At 33.1% G+C, this 19,924-nt stretch overlaps 4 protein-coding genes across 4 annotated transcripts; 1 reads left to right on the forward strand and 3 right to left on the reverse strand.

Moving 5' to 3' along the window:
* The first annotated feature begins 2,598 nt into the window (after nucleotides 1-2,598).
* On the forward strand, nucleotides 2,599-6,088 carry LOC133314670 (uncharacterized). Its single transcript, XM_061516186.1, has 3 exons — nucleotides 2,599-2,692; nucleotides 3,068-3,997; nucleotides 5,013-6,088. Exons 1-3 carry the CDS (start codon nucleotides 2,687-2,689, stop codon nucleotides 6,033-6,035), a joined length of 1,959 nt encoding a protein of 652 aa, XP_061372170.1. The 5' UTR covers nucleotides 2,599-2,686; the 3' UTR covers nucleotides 6,036-6,088.
* A 1,236-nt stretch (nucleotides 6,089-7,324) lies between these two features.
* Nucleotides 7,325-12,618, reverse strand: LOC133314634 (uncharacterized). Its single transcript, XM_061516140.1, has 4 exons — nucleotides 12,481-12,618; nucleotides 9,892-10,985; nucleotides 8,884-9,161; nucleotides 7,325-8,415 (listed from the first exon to the last, which is right to left on the reverse strand). Exons 2-4 carry the CDS (start codon nucleotides 10,920-10,922, stop codon nucleotides 7,643-7,645), a joined length of 2,082 nt encoding a protein of 693 aa, XP_061372124.1. The 5' UTR covers nucleotides 10,923-10,985; nucleotides 12,481-12,618; the 3' UTR covers nucleotides 7,325-7,642.
* A 2,955-nt stretch (nucleotides 12,619-15,573) lies between these two features.
* On the reverse strand, nucleotides 15,574-16,458 carry LOC133314637 (uncharacterized). The gene has a single exon (XM_061516143.1). It carries the CDS (start codon nucleotides 16,456-16,458, stop codon nucleotides 15,574-15,576), a length of 885 nt encoding a protein of 294 aa, XP_061372127.1.
* A 304-nt stretch (nucleotides 16,459-16,762) lies between these two features.
* Nucleotides 16,763-19,648, reverse strand: LOC133314638 (uncharacterized). The gene is made up of 5 exons (XM_061516144.1): nucleotides 19,417-19,648; nucleotides 18,678-19,239; nucleotides 18,075-18,573; nucleotides 17,918-17,984; nucleotides 16,763-17,226 (listed from the first exon to the last, which is right to left on the reverse strand). Exons 1-5 carry the CDS (start codon nucleotides 19,646-19,648, stop codon nucleotides 16,763-16,765), a joined length of 1,824 nt encoding a protein of 607 aa, XP_061372128.1.
* Nucleotides 19,649-19,924: the final 276 nt, after the last annotated feature.

Raw genomic sequence — 19,924 nt, forward strand, 5'->3', positions numbered from 1 at the left:
TATAAAGACTATAATCATCTTGAAATAAATTAAAATTATAAAAATTCATGATTTTCATCCCAAAACGATATCGTATTGAACTTATCACAGATAACTTATACACAGTAACTATGAAAAAAGCGAACCTTTATAATTTTTTATAATTATATTTTAATTATTGATTTACTTAATTAACAGTTATTATTTATTATGAATTTAATAATTAATTAATAAACTTAATTTGTGAAAATAACTAAATTAAAAAATTCTAATTTTATTTGATTCATCACTGGATTATATGAAATAATTTTGTCTTTAGGTATATACAAGATTTATTTTTATTTGTTCCTTTTTTTCTTTTAATAGTTCTATTCACTTTTTTTATATTATACAAAGATAAAATTATATCATATAACATAAAAAATATATTTTTCTTTAATTAATTATTATAATTTAATATAAATTTACTATATAAAAGAAAATAAATATAATATTATGTATCCGTGACCATTATTCCGAGTGAATTGTAGTTTATTTGAATTTTGATAAAGTTATTTTACATATATTTCAGCTTATGATCTCTTCTTTTCACGTTAGAGTATAATTTCACTTACATTGAAGGCAATAACATGAAAAAAAAAATGTTAATAATTAATTGGAACGTGAGGTATATGTAAAAAAAAAAAAAAAAAAATTGGTAATCAAAAAATTTATATCTTAGTTGCTGTGCTAAAAAAATAAAAAATTGAGTATGATAAAATTATTTGTTTCATGTTTAATTTTAAAATATTAGTTATGATAAAATGCATTTTCATACGCAATTAAATGGAACATGCCACCTAATACCATTCAAGCAATTAAATAATAATCAACATCATCAATAATTTTCATCTATCTCGTCTGATTTGAGAATTCTTCTAAATTTTAAAATATTAAATTTATTTACAAAAATGATACTTTGATGACTTTTTTATTTTCATCACAAAAATTCAAATATTTTATATCATTTAATAAAATTTGGAATCCTTTGTGATCCGGATAAAATATAGGCTCAATCAAAGCCCTATAAAGAAAGCCCAAGCCCTTCAAAGCACAAGAAACAAGTATTGACGCGATGCTCACATCGCGGCGTTCCAGACGCGATATCCTCATCGCGACATACAGGACACGATGGTCTCAAGCTCCAGTAAACAACGAACAACTCCAGCTTGCCTCTAATCTACTACTAGACCCTTTGGAAGATAAGGCTCTGTAAGTCCCCTAAATAACTTGCAGCCCAAGACTGACCACTCAGAAGTCAAGCCGCCTTAACTAAGGCGGCATCCTAGTTACTATATAAACACACGATATACCACCAAGATACGATCATCCTTTACTTTCACAACATAAACACCTGCCTCTGATACTGACTTAAGCATCGGAGTGTCTTCACAGGTACCTCCATTTGGTGCAACGTGAAGAACGAAGGACAAAGAGCTCAGGCTCACCCCAACTGCAATACCAGGCCCAGACCAAAAACTACCGAAGAAGTCTCAACCGTGTGTGATTTGAGTTTAATACGTATTGGGCTATCCATACCGTATTTGGTCTGATCACTTTGTAATAATCATAAATATTGCACGAAAAACTTTAGCATTCAAACAATTATGATTGAAACACAATATCACTCTTCAAACTTAAACGTTATAAAATATTTAAAATTTTCTTACGTAAAAGAAAAAAAAATCAATTATGAACATGTTAATGTTCACAATATATTTGATATTTGTTTAATTTATAAGGATTCCAAAACAAACAAGAATTAACCTTTTTGACTAATAAGAATCAGGAGCCTAGCTATTGGAGTCAACCAAACCAAAATACATGAAGTATTCTGACCGTCCATTTTAAATTTTACTTCCTTTTTTACTCGTATTCCTTCATATAATTACGATCATAAATAATAATTAATGATATAAATGATCACAATGACATCCACGCCATATCAACATTGATTTAATTATAAATTATTGTGATCATTTCACATGATTTCTTCATATATAATAACACCACATGAGAAGATAAGATTTTTTAGTTTTGTTTTGGGAAAGGACACTAGTAGCATATTTTTTTATAAGCACTTGATCTGGTCTGGTGTATGGGGCCATATTTTTGTAGTGATTTATTGTATGAGTTTAATGTTTCTAAAAGATAAATTTATTTCGTATACATACATAAAAATTAATATTATCAAAATTGATATTTTAAATAAAATTGGAAGGGGACTACAAAATCGTAAAAACGTAGAGGCGTTTGAAATATTGATAAAATCATTTTGATGGAAAAAATTGTAAAAACGTAAAATCGTAGTGATAAATCGAGATTTTAACAACTATGATAAAAATATACGAGGCTTATGTAATTGCATGTGAAAAAAATATATGACTCCACGTATTTTCATGTGCGATGAAAATAAATTTATCTGGTATAATATAATAAAGAATATATTGTATTCCTATTTTTACAAAAATAAAAATAAAATGAAATAGTAAAATTAATATTGTACGGTTAGAAAGAAGAGTTGGGTAAATGGAATATAGCCTGTGGCAGCTACTGCGACTCCGCTCCGCCGTTGTAACTTTCGTTAATTATATCGAAAGTACCTTCAAAATTAAATTCTCAACGACAGGTTCAGAATCAGAAGCTAACATTTTAGATCTCAATACCCATGTCGGTAAGTTTTGTTTTTTCTTCAATTCCTTTTAAGATATTCAAAAATTGGAAGATGGGCACTCGCTTTTTAAATGAAAAATTCATGTGTTGCTGTGATCATAGACGGTTTGATTCACTCAACCCAATTTGGTTGCATTTCGAGAAATTAAGGTTGTGAAAATAACTGTTTTAGGTACCAACGTAATGTCATCTTTGACTTTTGGTTTTATAAATGATAATATCTGGAATCCTAAATTGTGCAATTGGTCTTAAATAATGTGGAACATGTCTTCACTGGATAGTATAAAAACACAATGAGTTTGAAGAAATTTAAAAGTGATGTCAAGGATATTAAAAGAGTATATAATGATGATTTCTTCCTGAAACTTGTTTCTAGATATTATCAAGCATGGACATGCCCACAATTGACGTGGACCTTGGGCCTGAGAAGATTGAAGATGAGAAAGAGAGAGGTCCCTTGTTATATTGTGATCTTTGTGATACAGAAGTAGTTCACAAGTTGGCTCAAATGTTCCTTCCAGGACTAGCCTCTGCATGTGTTGATAACACATCAGGAGATCTCTTCAAGACTCCTGGTTCAGTGACTGTTGATTTGAGAAAGGAAATGATAGATTATCTTACCCTCAGAAGTGAATCATTTGTTGCTGAGTCTGTTATCTTGGAAGGTGGTCCTGACGGCGAGGTATCGGATCATCCTTTTGATATCATTTCTAATTTTGTTGATGACTACGCAAGTTCAAAGAGGAATTTGTTTAGCCGGGTTTCAGGATGGCTGCTAAGTGAAAAGAGAGAAGACAAAATAGATGATTTTGTTCAAGAGATGGAAATGAATGGTTTTTGGACACTTGATAGAAGAGAAACAATTGCAGAAAATTTGCTTAAGAATGTTGACTTCGAGAACGCGTTTCATTGCAGCATGAAGTTTAGTTCTGCAGAAGAGCTTGACAATCATGTTCACAACTGCAACTTTAGACCTATGATCTGCCAAAATGAGGGATGCAATGCCAAATTCTGTGCAGGCCATTTGAACAAGCATGATTCAACGTGTCCTTTCAAAATAATTCCATGTGAACAGAAGTGTTCAGCTAGCATTATGAGACGTGAGATGGACAGACACTGTATAACTGTTTGTCCTATGAAGCTTGTAAATTGTCCTTTTTATGCAGTCGGTTGTAGGTCTGCTGTTGCACAATGTATGATTGAAAAACATCGTTCAGATGATGTTGATTCTCACTTGTGGCACTTGCTTAAAGGCATCCACAAGGAAGCATATGGGGAAGATCTTAATCGGCGAGTGGAGCAGATTGTACAGGTCAGTCTATGTAAACAATAAAGACAGGGTGTTTTTGATATAGCTAAAACCCTAAATCTTTCCCCTGCTAAAATTCAGTACTGTTTGTTTATTATCTAAAATTGTAAACACAACTTTGTGTTTGAGAAGAATTCTGAACCCTGAATTCATAACATCTGAAAATATTTTCATTTTCATTATTGAGGGTATATGAAAGGAAAATTTTATGAATGAGGGTATATGGAAGGAAATCATTGTCAATTTGTCATTGGATAAAATCAACGGACTGTATTAATGGAAAAAGTCATCATTGAGATTGAAAGTTTGGCCCTTATTCCTTTTCTCCACTTACATTTTCTTTTTTTGTTAATTGTTCTGAAATCCCAAAATTTTCAATGCTGAGCCTGAGACTATTAATTTTCAAACATCCTTGTAATTCAAAATACATGCTAATGCATTTTATTATTGGCTGTGGGCTGTGGTTATTTCACAGCCAAATTGGTTAGTGACACCACCTAATTAATGTTAAAGGATTGTATTTGACAAAGGGTTCTTTTTATGATTTCTACATTAATTTTTTATTACAATATCATTTGTGCATGCTTCCTGTCCGGTCTCTACATTATGATTTCTACAAGTACAAATGTTTTTATTTTTTCCTAACTTAATCTAGTTGATATAATATATCATCTCACTGAAGAAAAATAAATCTTTAATCATGATGATTTTGTTTGCTATAGACATTTATTTTTCATGTTCTAATGAAATTTACTTTCCACTATTAGAGAGAGCTTATTGCAAAGAAATATGGATATCCATCTTTTCTAGTAAGTAATAGGTTTTTGCATTACCAGTTGATCACGCCCATACAACAGAATTGTTTTTGGTGGCAACATGGTTGTGTTAGTTTTAATTACTTAACTTGGTGATGTGTTGGACCATGAGTTTAAAAATTATGCTCTAAATTGGGAAGAAGATACCCAATATCCTTGTTATAATCAATATTCAAACTCTTAGTTTCTTGTGATAGGCATCATCAAGCAGCCAATTAGCAAAGGCTCGGGATGTTAGATCTTTAAACATCATTGTCAAGGATCTTGAAGCTAAGCTTGGGCCTTTGGAAGTGAGTTCCGTGAAGAAAAACAGTGCAGAGACTATTGCCAAGAGTGAAGATAGTGACACCAATACAAACGGCAGTGAACATAGCACACAAGCTTCAGATATGGTTAATTCATCCGATAAAGCTGAAGTGAGTGACAAGGTAGATGGTGAGCATAGTCCCATTGAAAACAAGGGCAATGAAGAGAGGACAGAGACTTCAAATATGGGAAACTTATCTGATAAAGATGAAATTTGCCTTGTGAATGAGGACAGTGCACAGACTTACAACGAGAACATAGATGCTGCAGCTAGTGAATTAAAAATCAAGGGTAACGAAGAGCGCACTCAGACATATATGGAAAATTTGTCAGATGAAAAAATCAGTGCTACAAATGAGGACAATGCAGAGAATAGCATCAAAGACAGATATATTGAAGACAGTAACTTGGAGGATAAGGATAATGAACAGAGCATACAGAATTCGAAAATGGAAACCAAGTGTGATGCAGAGAATAATGTTAAGAACAAAGATATTGAAAACAAGGGCAATGAAGAGAGGACAGTGACTTCAAATATGGGAAACTTATCTGATAAAGATGAAATTGGCCTTGTGAATGAGGACAGTGCACAGACTTACAACGAGAACATAAATGCTGCAGTTAGTGAATTAAAAATCAAGGGTAACGAAGAGAGCACTCAGACATATATGGAAAATTTGTCAGATGAAAAAATCAGTGCCACAAATGAGGACAACACAGAGAATAGCATCAAAGAAAGATATATTGAAGACAGTAACTTGGAAGATAAGGATAATGAACAGAGCACACAGAATTCGAAAATGGAAACCAAGAGTGATGCAGAGAATAATGTTAAGAACAAAGATATTGAAGATGATGAGAGAAGTGTAAATTTATCAGATAAAGCTGAACGGGAAGATATACTTTCAATCTAGTTCATCAGATAAAACTTAAGATTTCAAAAATTCTAGCCTGCTGAATCTTTACATCAGAGAAGGATTGCAATTTTGGAAGTAACTGATGGCACTTGCTGATTTTTTTTTTTTTTGTTATGCTCTAGTTTCATTCATTTGTATCTCTTTTTTTGTGCAGTTTGATGAACTTGTGCGACACTGGATCTTTTCATCTTTGAGCTATTTTTAGTAGCAGCTTTATTAGTTTCCCAATGATTAATTATTCATAATGTGGACAAGCATCTGTCAAGAGTGTTGAACTCCTACTCTCCTAGATTCCCATGGCGTAAGTAAAATATTTTGGTCAAAGCGAAAATATTGGCCCATTAATATAAATTTTTTATTATCAAATTTATAATTTATAGCATACTTGAGAATATCCTTTTTCAAAAAGCTATTGATAAAAAGTAATTTTTGGCTCCAAAACAAGTTAATTTTCAACTAATTTGGAAAAGTAATGTATTTTGGTTCTTCGCTATTATCAATTAATTTAGGATAAATGACATGTGTTGTTGGTGTTGGTTAACGTTTTTATTATAAAAGTTTAATTTCGAGGGATAAAAGATATAAGTTAAACTCTTATTTTATTCATTAATAATTTATGCATTGTGCTTAATACACGGGGAAATGTTTAATTAAAATTCATAAAATGACCAAATAAACTGCATATACTTTGCAAGGAACTCCCTATGCCTGTCACTTCCTACAAAGAAGAAACCTAATCTTTATTTGCCTGTTTGAATAGTTATTTTGTGTTTAAAATAATTTATATTCAATTCTTTTAAGAGATTTAAAAAAGCAAAATATTTATTTCTATAATTTAAGCATATCCAAGACATGCTTTAGCATTTGTTTCACCTCTATAAATCCATATAAACCAAAACGGTGACAAGCATATTTTTTTTTTTTAAAGCTGCAAGCATACTATAATATATGAACAACTGGAATGAAAAAATAAAGACTTTTGAAGTAAGTGCACGCCCTTAAATTTTCGTAAATTTCTTTCGGCTCCAAAGTTATAAATACTCTTTATTAGTCTATAAAAAAATTTCCCGACATTTTAACATGTCAAGTCAAAACCATACTATCCTATTCAACGTATATTGACCATTCTCACTTCAATCATTTAAACAAAATGTCAACCGATTTTTCATTCATCAATTTTTTCCTCTGCTATATTACACATAGTTAACCTTTTTTTTTTTTTGGGTCAGAGAGAACTTAAATCTGCATACCCTTGATATATAACATAATTTGGAAAATAGGGATAATTTTGAGGGCGAATTCAATGAGGATATGCTTTCGGAAGCCATTAGTGCTTTATATACACAACATTTTCCTTAACATGCAATCACATGTCAGTGATACCAACCTCCCTATCTATTGTTGTTCTCCCCAGACTTTAATGACAATCAGAAGTCCACAACTATTGCTCAGAAAAATTGGCACATTGGATCATTAGCTCATAACAAACAAAAATACCAGTTTAACTACACCTTTTCAGAGAAACATTAACAAAGACGAAGCTAACAGATCCTAGTCTAACACCCAGCAATCCGAAATTTTGATGACAAGGTAACTATAGGCTTTCATCTCGCTGCCGCTCTAGCGCTCATTGATGTATGGTAATTGGTGCTTCTCTGCTTCCTGTAAGATGTATATACATCATCATACTGACTCACCTCATTGGGATTGGCTGTTGCCCCAAGTCCCAACCTTCCTGAGCCACTTGATCCTGGTTTCCGATCTACACTTCCATCAGCATAGGTCCCCGTCTCTGGATCAACCTGCAAGTTTGGGGGTGGAGGTATGCAAGCACCTCCCTTTCGTACTGGAGGATCCCTCTCATATTCATCATCTTCATCTCTTGAATCAGAATTCATAGGGCCCTCGGAAGGATTTACCTCTCCAATTTCTTTAAAAAACTTTGAAACTCTTTGAAGAATTTCTGATGGTGGCACGGTTGATGGTGGTATCATAGTTGGGATGTCTAAAGGGCTCAAAGGAGAATATGGGACCCCACTTCCAATCTGCATCTTTCTAACCATTCCAGGAATGAGGCCGGGTGGGAACAATGGATATGGTGGCAATTGTTCACTGGTGCTGGACGATGGAGGGGGCAATAAATGTGCACCAGGTTGTTGATTAGCAGGTTGAACAGAAGATGGTATAGTCATGGACCCTGGAAAGGCACTGGGAGGAGCAGAATTTGGAAGAAATTGCTGAGCTGCCAGAGATGCTGGCATGGACTGCCCTGGAGCTGCATGTTTATCAGGACGATCTTGGTCTAAGACACTTGAACCAGAGCCCAGCCTATCAGCTTGCCACTGCTGGACAATATGATTGGGAGTCTGCAAAATTCCTGCAATTGGGAGGGGAGAATAAGTTATAAATAATTTCTTAAACAATCAATCTCTTGTAGCAAGATAAAAACTTCATAATAATGTTAAAGGTACTAAACTAAGTTATCTTTAAAATAGTCTTTGGTTTAATACATGGTATATTCATATGCCATCACTGGTGGCCAGTTCGAGTGACCATGTAATTACCAAAATAGGTTGCAATGTTTTATAGATAAATTTACAACAGATGACACACCAGAAGCTACTCGAGTCAAGACCTTCCCCTTTCTGAGAGAAAGCAAAAAAGCAAGGAAACAGATTTTCTTAAAGCAAGAGGTACATTTTGTGGTTTTTATTTCCCATGGGCGAGGGCCCATTTTCAAACCATTTATTGTCTCATATACTGGAAATTATGTGGCTATCACGAGAAAAGTAGTTCACTGACTTTTGCATCCCTCGACACATTCTGGTTAAAGAGAGAAGCTTACCTGCACCTGGATCTGCAGAAGCAGAGGATAAATCCTTAGAAGCCCCAGAAAAAGAATTTGTTTGTGGCCCACCAATCATCTCACCCTTCAGTAAAGATATAGTCTCTCCATCATATACCTCTTTAGAAGCCCAGAACTCCACCATTTGCTGCAATCTTTTCCTATACTCCTCATTGCTTTGTGGGTTATGATAAATTCTTGCAAGCATTGAGCCTAAAACAGGCTTAAACGCAAAGGCTTCATTGTCAAGGTCATGACTGCTTGTCCTTCGATTCAAGCTGTGAATTAGAATTGCAAAAGTCAGAGATAATGAAAAGTAGAACCATCAATATTAGTATCAATGTCAAAAAGATTATCAATGACCAAGATGGAAATAAGCAAGAGAGGGAAGATCTTGCCAGCCAAAAACTTGCAAAAAAAATTCAATGAAAGGAAAAAATGTTCTATTTCTATAAATGAAGAGAACAAGTATAGGGGCAGAAACAAATTGGCCTCATCCATAAGGTAAATAGAGAGTAGACATGAATCGCAAGCCTTTGAGCTAGAAAGTAGAAACAATTAGCAAACATCCCAAATAAAATCCACCGCACAACTAGTATGTGAAGAGGGCTTTGATAGGACAACATATTGTTTGCCTATTTCATATGAGCTTCAGGCTATTTTCCAAAAGATTTAGGATGGAAATAGCAGATTTTGAGAAAAATGAAACAAATAAGAGTGGGGAGGAAATAAGTTGTAACTCCTAGCACACATGATTTTATTGCATTCCTCCTGTCATGAAACTAATTCCACCAATCAGGCAAAAATTGCAAATGGAGATAAACCTATACCAACAACCAATTTTATTTTGACACTAGTTTAGAGACACAAAACACAGTGAAAGTGTGACCCATATTTTCTTCCGATTAGAAGCACAATTGTAAGAGTCTATCATAAGCTAATCAATCAAATTATGTTTCTGTCAGTGATAAAAAACTAGCTCTACAGTGAAATGACAATGTATGCTACCTGTCAAAAAGAATGTCATTGGCAAGGTATATTATATGTAACTGTCTCTCAACGTCATCCAATGCAAAGACCCTGTCTCTAAGAGCCTCTGCTAGAGCTGGTGCAAATGGAGATCTCTGCATGAACCAAAGTTTGGCACCTTTAATTGATTCTTTTGTGCCATTGAGATTGTTAAGAACATTACCGAGCTCCATTGCTACATCAGATGGAAGTGGCCCAGAGAGCCCTTTGAAAGACTTGGATGACTGATCATACTCAGGCCGACCATGAAGCCCAAAAGACTGAGGATGTTGATGGTGGTGTTGATCATAGAATTGTTGGAAAGGAGGTGGACCTAGCATTGAAGGTGAAGAACCAATTCCTGCAGCATTCATTGGGGGAGCATTTAGAGGAGATGGGCTCATCATTGGATTTGGAGGAGGATGGATCATGGGCACAGAAGATGGTGGAAAAGGTGGGCTAAATGGACCACCTGGGGGACGTGTTGATGACCAAAGCTTGTAACGGTAGTAACCATGGCCCTCCCCACCAAAGAGGAAACTATAGGAAGGATTATCTCGTTGCTTTTCACATATCATGGCTTCAAAGTCAGGGCCATTTTTCACAGCATACTCAACAAGTTTGTCAATTCGCTTGTGGAGCTCGGGATCAGAAGGGGGAGCAACTGGGGGTGGAGCAGAATCATAAAAAGGTGATGGAACAAGTGGAGGAGGATAATGAGAAGGGAATGCAGGTTGTGTTTGGTGCTGCTGCTGAAGAAGAAGATGAGGTGGGGGAGGGCCATGAGGGTGTAACTGTTGAAGTTGTGGCTGTTGCTGCAGCCCATGATGATAAGGGAACTGTTGAATGGAGGGGTGTGCGGGACCAGGACCTGGGGGTATAAATGGAGGACCATGCACTGATGAAGGAAACTGTTGATGCTGAGGATGAAATCCAAACTGCTGCTGCTGTTGCATATTAGCCGCTTGTCTCTGTTGCTGAGCATATGCCATAGCAGATGCAGCTGCATAATCATGACCCTGACGTTCCATAAGTCTTTCTAACAATATGGCAAGAGTACACCTCCGCGGCTCTTCAGGAATACCTTACTGTACCTACAACCAATGAAAATAAATCACCTTAACTTTTGTTATCACATACTGGTAACAATTCCATAATATAATTTCAACTGGACAAAACAGTCACATTCATAACAAAACTAAAAAATACAGCAACAAGAAAAAAAATTATCTCCTGCAATCCCAAAACGACGTAGTTTTGGGGGGGAAATACAAGGTATTTTAGTAAAAATCATGATGAGAAAAGTAAAATTTCTAAAATACCCTGAATTTTTTTCCTAAACCCCAATGCAATGTCATTTTCGGATTGCTAGACATAAATTTATCTCCTGCTACAGGATAAAAAGTTTTTCCTTTAAAATAACCATTTCTCAAAAACAATTTGGTCTGATTGATTTCCTTCTCTTAATTTCTGATGACTATGTTCAGTTAATTTTGCAGAAATACACAAGCCGCTTCCCCTAGCCTCCAAATGACCCATCACAAACCTTAACTAATGTTCCACTATACAAGTAAGAACAAATAATCCAACTATGAAAATCCATCTGCTATGGTCGAGGAAACACAAAAAATATATCATTCTTCATAAAACACAAAAAGAAAAAGATAATATACTTCAACAGCAATGTACAAATATAAACCCTCTTTGATTTCTTAACAAGATTTCAAGAGAGTTTAATTTTGTAAATATAATAATGTCAAAATCTTTAGAACAGAATCTCAAGATTATGATTGAAGATATTTGAAACAATCTGCTATTGCAAACATTCCATATAATATAGCCAAGACCAAATTCTTTTGTTGGAAGAGGACCAAGTGAATGTTCAATTCCAAAATATGATCCACCAAATAGCTGAGGTTGAATATATACACGACTTCACAAGAACAAAATTCCAGATGAAGGTTAAGGAAGATATTCTAAATGACACAAGGCATGCTAAATTAACATGTCCAAAATGTAAGAGACAACAGAGCCACTCTAGACAAAATAAAAACGGCCTGGATAAAGGTAATGTTGGAGCAAGACAGCAAAATGTTAATGCTTATCAACATAGTATTTTTTTTTATTTTATTTTTTCAAAACCATTAAGGCCTCCTCTATTTTGACAAACAAGTACTCAACACACTAACGCAAGCTTCAAAAGTTCATATTGCAATATTTAATCTATCTATGGCTATGTGAGCTGATGCTGTTACATGCGATACTATTAAACAGTGAACAAAAAAAGGGGTCTCAGATTTCAAATTCAGCTATAGTTACGCAACCCAGATCAGGACCCACCATAAATTCCATGTAAAATTAGAAGCAATCATATTTCACCACGAGTTCATAAATAAACTCAGTGAAAACACAATTTTTAACGAAAATTTTAAAACGACGGAGCAATACATCGGCAGAAAAGCATGCTCCGCAAACAAGAAAATATTATGAACGTTACAGTCACACGTAGCAGTGGGCGCAAGAACAATTACATGGAAAATAATTAATCAGATAACAAATGAATAAATCAATGAGCGAATGAATACAAACCTGAGCTGATCAAAGACGAAGGGAGAGAGGGGCTACGCTTAGGGAAAGCTGCTTTCACTTCTTCGCCAGTAGAGTAGAGTAGAAGAGAGAGAAAACCCTAGCTTTCCTGAAGATTGATACAGAGTCGAGTGATTCCTGAAATGACATTTTTGCCCATCATTTACAGTTTGTTATACTTATATCAGTATTTACAGAGTTATAATAATACTTTCCAATTTATTCCTTCAAAATATTATTAATAAGGAAATACTATATTTAGTATCTACTTTTCTTATTACTTCTTATTATCAAGTTTTAATTTTTGATTTTTGTCAATTTAATAATTATAATTTATTATATATTAATAATTAATTAATAAATATAATCTCGTAAATTAAATATTTTGAATTTTCGAACTGTTAGACTAGTGAAACCAACTTTCTCCATTGCAAAAAAAAAAAAAGCTATCTATAAAGTATGGGTTTTATTAATCTCCTTTTACATAAGATAATTATCTTATGTGGTAGAGAGAAAATGGGTGGGTCCCACCATTGTAAGAAAAAAGAAAAAAAAGAAAAAGGTGGAGTGCGGAAATCGAAGTGAGAAAAAATGAGATAAGATATCTCATGTAAAATAAGAGTAATATTTCCCATAAAATATAAACTTCCTTTATTAAGATATGGAATTCAAATCGTAACAGTTAAATGCAGCAGGTGGACATGTTTTTTTCCTTCTAACAAAGGCTTGCTTCTAATTCTGTGCATTCATTCTCTCGCACTTTCTACATCATGTTGTTTTAGCCTGAAAAAAGGAAGAGAATAAAAAATAAATATTGACAATGGAAAAACCGATTTTATTAATTCCGGTTAGATGATGCAAAACCACAATTTTGATGTTCAATGAATGCTGCTTTCAATAGTTAAAAACTTAATTATATCTCTCCACGTAAATATATGTGGCGAATTCCTTGACACCAATATCAAACTTTAAAATTTAACATCAAATTCTAACTGTTAATTTCCGTCAATCAATGGTAATATTTTTTTTTGGAATTAATATTAATTAACAAGTTTGATTTTCAATAGCGAAAATCAAATATTAGGATTTTATGTCAAATTTTTAAATTTGCGGAGGATCCAATGGTGATATATAGGCTTATCATTTCTCAAGCTGCTTCAAGTAATTTTATCTTCGGCTACTAAATCATGATCGAACAAAGATGATTCAATGGTGATAAAAGAAGAGAAAGAAAAAGGAATCATAACCATTCAAAGGTGAATCAATTAATATAAGAAAATAAATAAATAAAACAACGTAGTTTTGGGTAGCCGGGAGATAAGATAAACTTATATCAAGCTGCTTGAGAAATATTTTTCGTTATATATATATATGATAAACATTTCTACAGCCACGTTAGATAAACAGCCCCTTTAGACAAGGTTATATACAGCTACCCAAAAACTATGTCATTTTGATTAATGAACGGTGTTTTTGTAATTTTAAAAAATAAACAAAATTACGAAAATACCTTTCATTAATTCACATCAAATTACATAAACACCCTTCATTAATCAAAACGACGTAGTTTTTAGGGTAGCCGCAGATAACCTTATCTAAAATGGTCGTAGAAATATTTTTTCCGATACATATATATATATATATATATGGGAAAAATATTTCTCCAGCAACTTGAGATAAGTTTATCTCCGGCCCACCCAAAAATTACATCGTTTGTTTATTTATTTCATTATATTAATTGATTCACCATTGAATGGTTATGATTCCCTTTTCTCTCTCTCTTTCTTTATCACCATTGATCCATCTTTGTACGATTATGATTTAGTAGTCGGAGATAAAATTATTTTAAGCAGTTTGAGAAACGAAAAGTATATATATATATATATATATATATATATATATATATATATATATATATATATATAGGGAAGGATCCTCTGACACCATATCAAATTTTGAAATTTGATATTAGATTTAACCGTTATTTTTCCACAATTAATAGTTATTATTTATTGAGATTAATAATTATATTATTTTACTTAATTAAAAATTTAGATAAAAAATTTTCGATATAAGTTATTATTATAAAATCATATTTTAATAATAATGTACTTTTATCATTAAGGATCAATAATAACATCTGTGCTCACTGGCTAGTGAATTCCAGCCTGAAAAATAACATGGGTCCAAAGGTGCTGAATGAACCACCTCTGCAACTGATAGTCTCCTAATCTAGGACTATGGGTTTTAGGGCATGTTTTAATACTGCTTTTAAAAATAAATTTTTATTTAAAAAAACATGTTGATATGGTTGTTTTGTAAAAATAAAAACTCATCTGTTTGATCGTGCTCTGTGTTTTTTTATTCTAAAAATTATTTTGTATAATAATTAATAAAATAGGTATTTTTTTAAGTCAAAAATCAAAACACACAACAAAAACAATATCCAAAAAAATAGTATCGAACTAGTTATTTACCCGTGCGCTGCACGGAGGGAAAAAAATTTCAGTCGGTTGTCGACCGAATCTTGTCGCATCCTTCTAAATGAATTGACGTTTAATAAAAATTATTAACTTATATAACTATAGGTACGGGAATTGTTATCACATAAACAATCAGCCAAAATATTACACATATATAAGATGTTCGACAAAATATGAAATGACTACTTAAAAATTATCAGTTTCAATTATGTAGTAAAACAAAACATTAAAAATCAGAAAATTTCGTTGGACAAAACAACTCACTTTGGTTGGTCATCACTCCAATGTTTTTGGCAGTTATTACAAAACAATCTGTCAAAATCTTCACAAACATAATAGAGGCATTTCTTATAGGATTTGTACCCCCAATTGAATTTACTCCCAATTGCTTTGATGGTTCCGTAAGCAATGCACATCATAATCTGAAAAAAGAAAAAAAAATATATGACATTAACGACATTTAAAAATATATAAAAATTATTAAAAAATATAGCATAACTTTATCCCAATCATAACTAAAAAAAATCAGAAGGACATGCACAAAATAAAAAAAAAAGTTTTTTTCATCATAAATGCATTCAAGTTTGTGAACTGCAAAAAGAAATCAAATCAACTACACTAACCTTTGAAATACTTCTTTATAGACAATGTTATAGGTACTATTTGCAACACAACCATTATCATCAAATATAAGAATCTTCAATCCTTGTTTGCTCTTTACTCTTGATAGCGCCACATATAATTGTCCATGAGTAAAAACAGGCCTAGGAAGATAAATTCCAACATGAGAAAGCGATTGTCCTTGACTCTTGTTGATAGTCATTGAAAATGAAACCACCAAGGAAAATTGTCTTCTTTGGAAATTTATAGGAAACGTATGAGAAGACGGGCTGACAGTGGGCCTAGGGATTAAGACAGTTTCTCCTATATTGCTTCCTGTAAGAACAGTTGCCTCAACAACATGGTTGCCTAATCTAGAAATTAGCAGTCTCGTGCCGTTACATAACCCCTTTGATTGATCAATGTTTCTCAAAAGCATAATCGGCACATTATCCTTTAAAGTTAATTTATGATCAGGAAGTCCGGAACATGAGAAGGTATTTAAAATCTCAGGAGAGAATTCAACATCCTCTAGCTCAGAATTTCCATCTTGCTTCAAAACACTATCTGAACTCAAATATGTTCGTTCTTCACCCGGAATAAAACTCATAAGCCGCTCGTTTAAGATAGCAACATCTGCCAATTTAGGAGTCAAAATGGCACGTTCTTTGAAAAAAGCAGGATCAAAAATATGATTCAACATATTCGGATACACAAAATCAACCAAATCTGAAAGTGGATCTTCCGATTCTTTGATCAATAGTGCATCTGGAATTGTTATAATAGATTCCCCGTCCACATCATCTCCAAGATCACCATCTCCTATTTTAAGAAGCCATTCAGAGAATTCTTCTATTTCCATCAAATTTTGATTACTATTTCCTGAAGTTAGACGCATGTTTTTGGTCAGAGTCAATAGATTACAATGCGGCCAAAGATGAGACGAATTAATAGTGGCATGAACTATATCTTGTCTGCTACCATGAGGAATCACAGGTAAAATTTGTCGGAAATCACCTCATAAAACAACAACTTTTCCACCAAATGGATTATCACAGAAACTCGGATTAGAAAATCTAAGAACATCTCTAAGTGTTCTATCAAGAGCCTCAAAGCAAAATCTGTGTACCATTGGGGCCTCATCCCAAATAATTAAGTTTGTTTTCGACAACAACTTAGAAAGAGTAAAATTTTGGCTTATGTTACACGTTGATCTGAATAGGAATACGAAATCTGGAATGTGTTGTACGTCCTCCAGGCAACAGAAGGGAAGCAATTCCGCTCAAAGCAACATTTAGTACAATTTTTCCATTTGATCTAACAGATGCAGACAAAGTATTCCAAATAAATGTTTTTCCTGTGCCTCCAAACCCATAAAGAAAGAAAAAAACCCATGTGCCTCGGGAAACCGCTGAAATAATCTTCTCGTAGACATCTTTCTGCTCATCAGTTAGGGAATGTAATAATCTCTTATGTTCTTCTATAAAAAATAACCTGTCATACGATAACTCATCAAGCACCAATCTATTTTGTATATCCATCAATGATTCCATCATTATGCGAGGCATTGACGGGTAATCTGATAGAGATCTACCATTGCTCTGCAGTACTTTGTCTATTTCAGCAAGTGTAGAATTTATTATACAATCTTCTGGAAGAGATGCATCTAAACAAAGAATATAACAGAATACTAAGAAATTGAATTATTAACAAAAGAAAAAATTAAAAAAAAAATATTAACTTCAAGATGCGTTAGAATATATATGAAATTCAAAATGACTTATTCTATTAACAGACTTTTTATAATGAATTAAAAAAAAGAGGAGGTTAATATTTTTCAATTTAAGAAAGTATAATTAATTTTTAAAATGACAAATAAAACTCTTTCACCATTGAGATCCGAGAAACAACAATGATATACTGTAAGGAGCCTAAAAAAAACGTTAAATTTTTTTATAATAAATTTAATTCAATGTGAAGTAACAGACTTAAACAGTAACATCAATAATAAAAAATAATGTTTTCTTTACAAAGGTTACAATATTTTTAAGATTAACATTTATTTCAACTTAAAGTAACAACTTATTTTCCGTATCAACAATAATAACTGAAAATGTTTTAAATTTTTAATAAAAAAGAAAGGTGAAATAATTTATAAAATTTTAATTTTTTTGAACTCAAAGCAAACAGATAATAATGTTGGACTTTATACATACAATAACATGAAAGTATATGCCATTCTTGAAGTAATCAACATGAAAAACATATCTAACATATTGAAATTGTCGACATATCTCTTGTTGCAGTAAAACACTGGTCTTTAGAAATAATGCATGAAAATTGTTATAAACACATACCTGAACATCCTATATTTTTCCTATGTAGATATAAGATATCGTCAGAGAGGAATTTCCAAGACTTTTCCTAAACAAATTCAGGACTAGTCATTGAATTGCTAAATAAAAGAAGAGCAAACAGATTACGAAGATAAGAAGCTGACCCCTATGAACTTGCCTCTTTAATAGCATCGATATACTCTCTGTCATCATCCAAAAGACCCAAAAAATAGCATGCATCCTTAAACGAAGGAAAAAGCACACCATTAATTGTTCTCAAATCATAATAGCTTGTACAACCTTTCTGAAAAGTAAGAAGCATCCGAAGATATGAATCTTCTCCATTATTAGCTGAGAAACGATTTATTCTACCGATTGAAAATCCTTTTTTTCTAGGGTGCCATTCTTGGGTATCTTCTTTATAAACAAAATGGGTTGGATACTCAGCATAAGTTAGATGCCTTCCTTCTGGATATTTTTTGTTTGCTTCCATCCAAGCCTCAAAAATCGACCTCCTGGACTCAGCTCTTGTCTTCGCATCAGATATTGATGCATTATCCCGGAAAACAACATTCTTTGCATTAGGCAAGTGAAATGACAATCTCTGAATAGGAGGATATCTAAAATGAATATCAAAGCCAAAAATTCTCCAAGCAGCCTCGCATGCAGACACATACCTATAATAAAAGAAGAAATTTATTCCAAAGAAAGGGAAAAAAAATCATAATTCAGTTCAAATAAGCGAAAAAAATCACCCATTCATATATTTGAAATTCACTACCTGCAATCATAAAACATTTGAATTTCATCATTTTTTCGAGATGCATCAAGAGTTGGATCTGAATGTTTTATAGCAGCTGTCACGCGATCATTTCCTTTATGGATGTATTTAAAAAGATATTTAATAGCACTGCTCTGACAGGTGTATTCAACATTTATATGAGCTTGATATTTTAAAAGAAGGTTTGCATTGTAAGGCACAACAGAACGGTTATCTAGCTCCACACCGTTCCTAATAACAAATCTCCCATTATTTCTTCTTTTATAATGAGGGAATCCATCATCGTCAATAATTGTACGGGAGCTGAATTTTTTGGGAAATTTCTTTGAACACTTTCCCTCTTTCATGCAAGGAGACTTGTAATTATTAGGACCACATGGACCGTGCATCATATAACTTGTTACAGCTGCAAATAATGAAGGATCACAATCTTTATCAGGAATCTCCGCAGAAATCAATTTGTCAATATCGAGAGCACTTTCTGGCTTGTTAGAGGAATGCAAGAACAGTAGAATATGAGCATGAGGCAACCCACGTTTTTGAAACTCAATTGTACAAACATCTGTTAATTTCAAGCAAAACAAACGACAATAATTTGTATTAAAAAACGTAAAAAAAATAAAAAAAATAAATAAGATACGTACATGCAAAATTAGGAAATATAAAGATATGGTTTTGATTTTAATAAAAAATGCAAAAAAGTTATTCCAAAATAATAACAAATAAAAAAAATACGTACATCCATTAATTTTGCCAAGAATATGTCCGTTTCTTAAATCCTGTAACAACTGGTCCAATTTGAACTTGAATACTCTGCAAAGAATATCTGGACGATCTTCAGCGTTCAGCGTTCTAGCCTTAAGAAACCGTGAAATTTCTGGCCACTTAGGATTACAGGTAATTGTTACGAAAATATGAGGATATCCAGCCCAACGGCAAATTGCAAATGCATCCTTACAATTTTCTGCCATATATCTTGGGCCGCCCGTGAAAGAAGAAGGTATAATAATACGCCTGCCTGTTTTGACCGCTGTATCTTCTCCTCTGTCAAACGTGTGTACTACATTTTCGTACAAATCAGCTCTGAGATTAGCCTAATTGTAACGAATGAAATTAAGACGTTCGTGCTCAATCATTGTATAAGCATCAACCAAGAACTGTTGGAAAAGTTTTATAGATTGATGGAGAACTTGGGACTCTCCTAATCTGATCTGAAGTCTAAATGCAAAGAATTCTCTAATGCTGAT

The sequence above is a fragment of the Gastrolobium bilobum genome, unplaced genomic scaffold, assembly GCF_033153095.1.
Source record: "Gastrolobium bilobum isolate Gb01-03AN ecotype WA unplaced genomic scaffold, APGP_CSIRO_Gbil_v1 utg11542, whole genome shotgun sequence".
NCBI lineage: Eukaryota > Viridiplantae > Streptophyta > Magnoliopsida > Fabales > Fabaceae > Gastrolobium > Gastrolobium bilobum.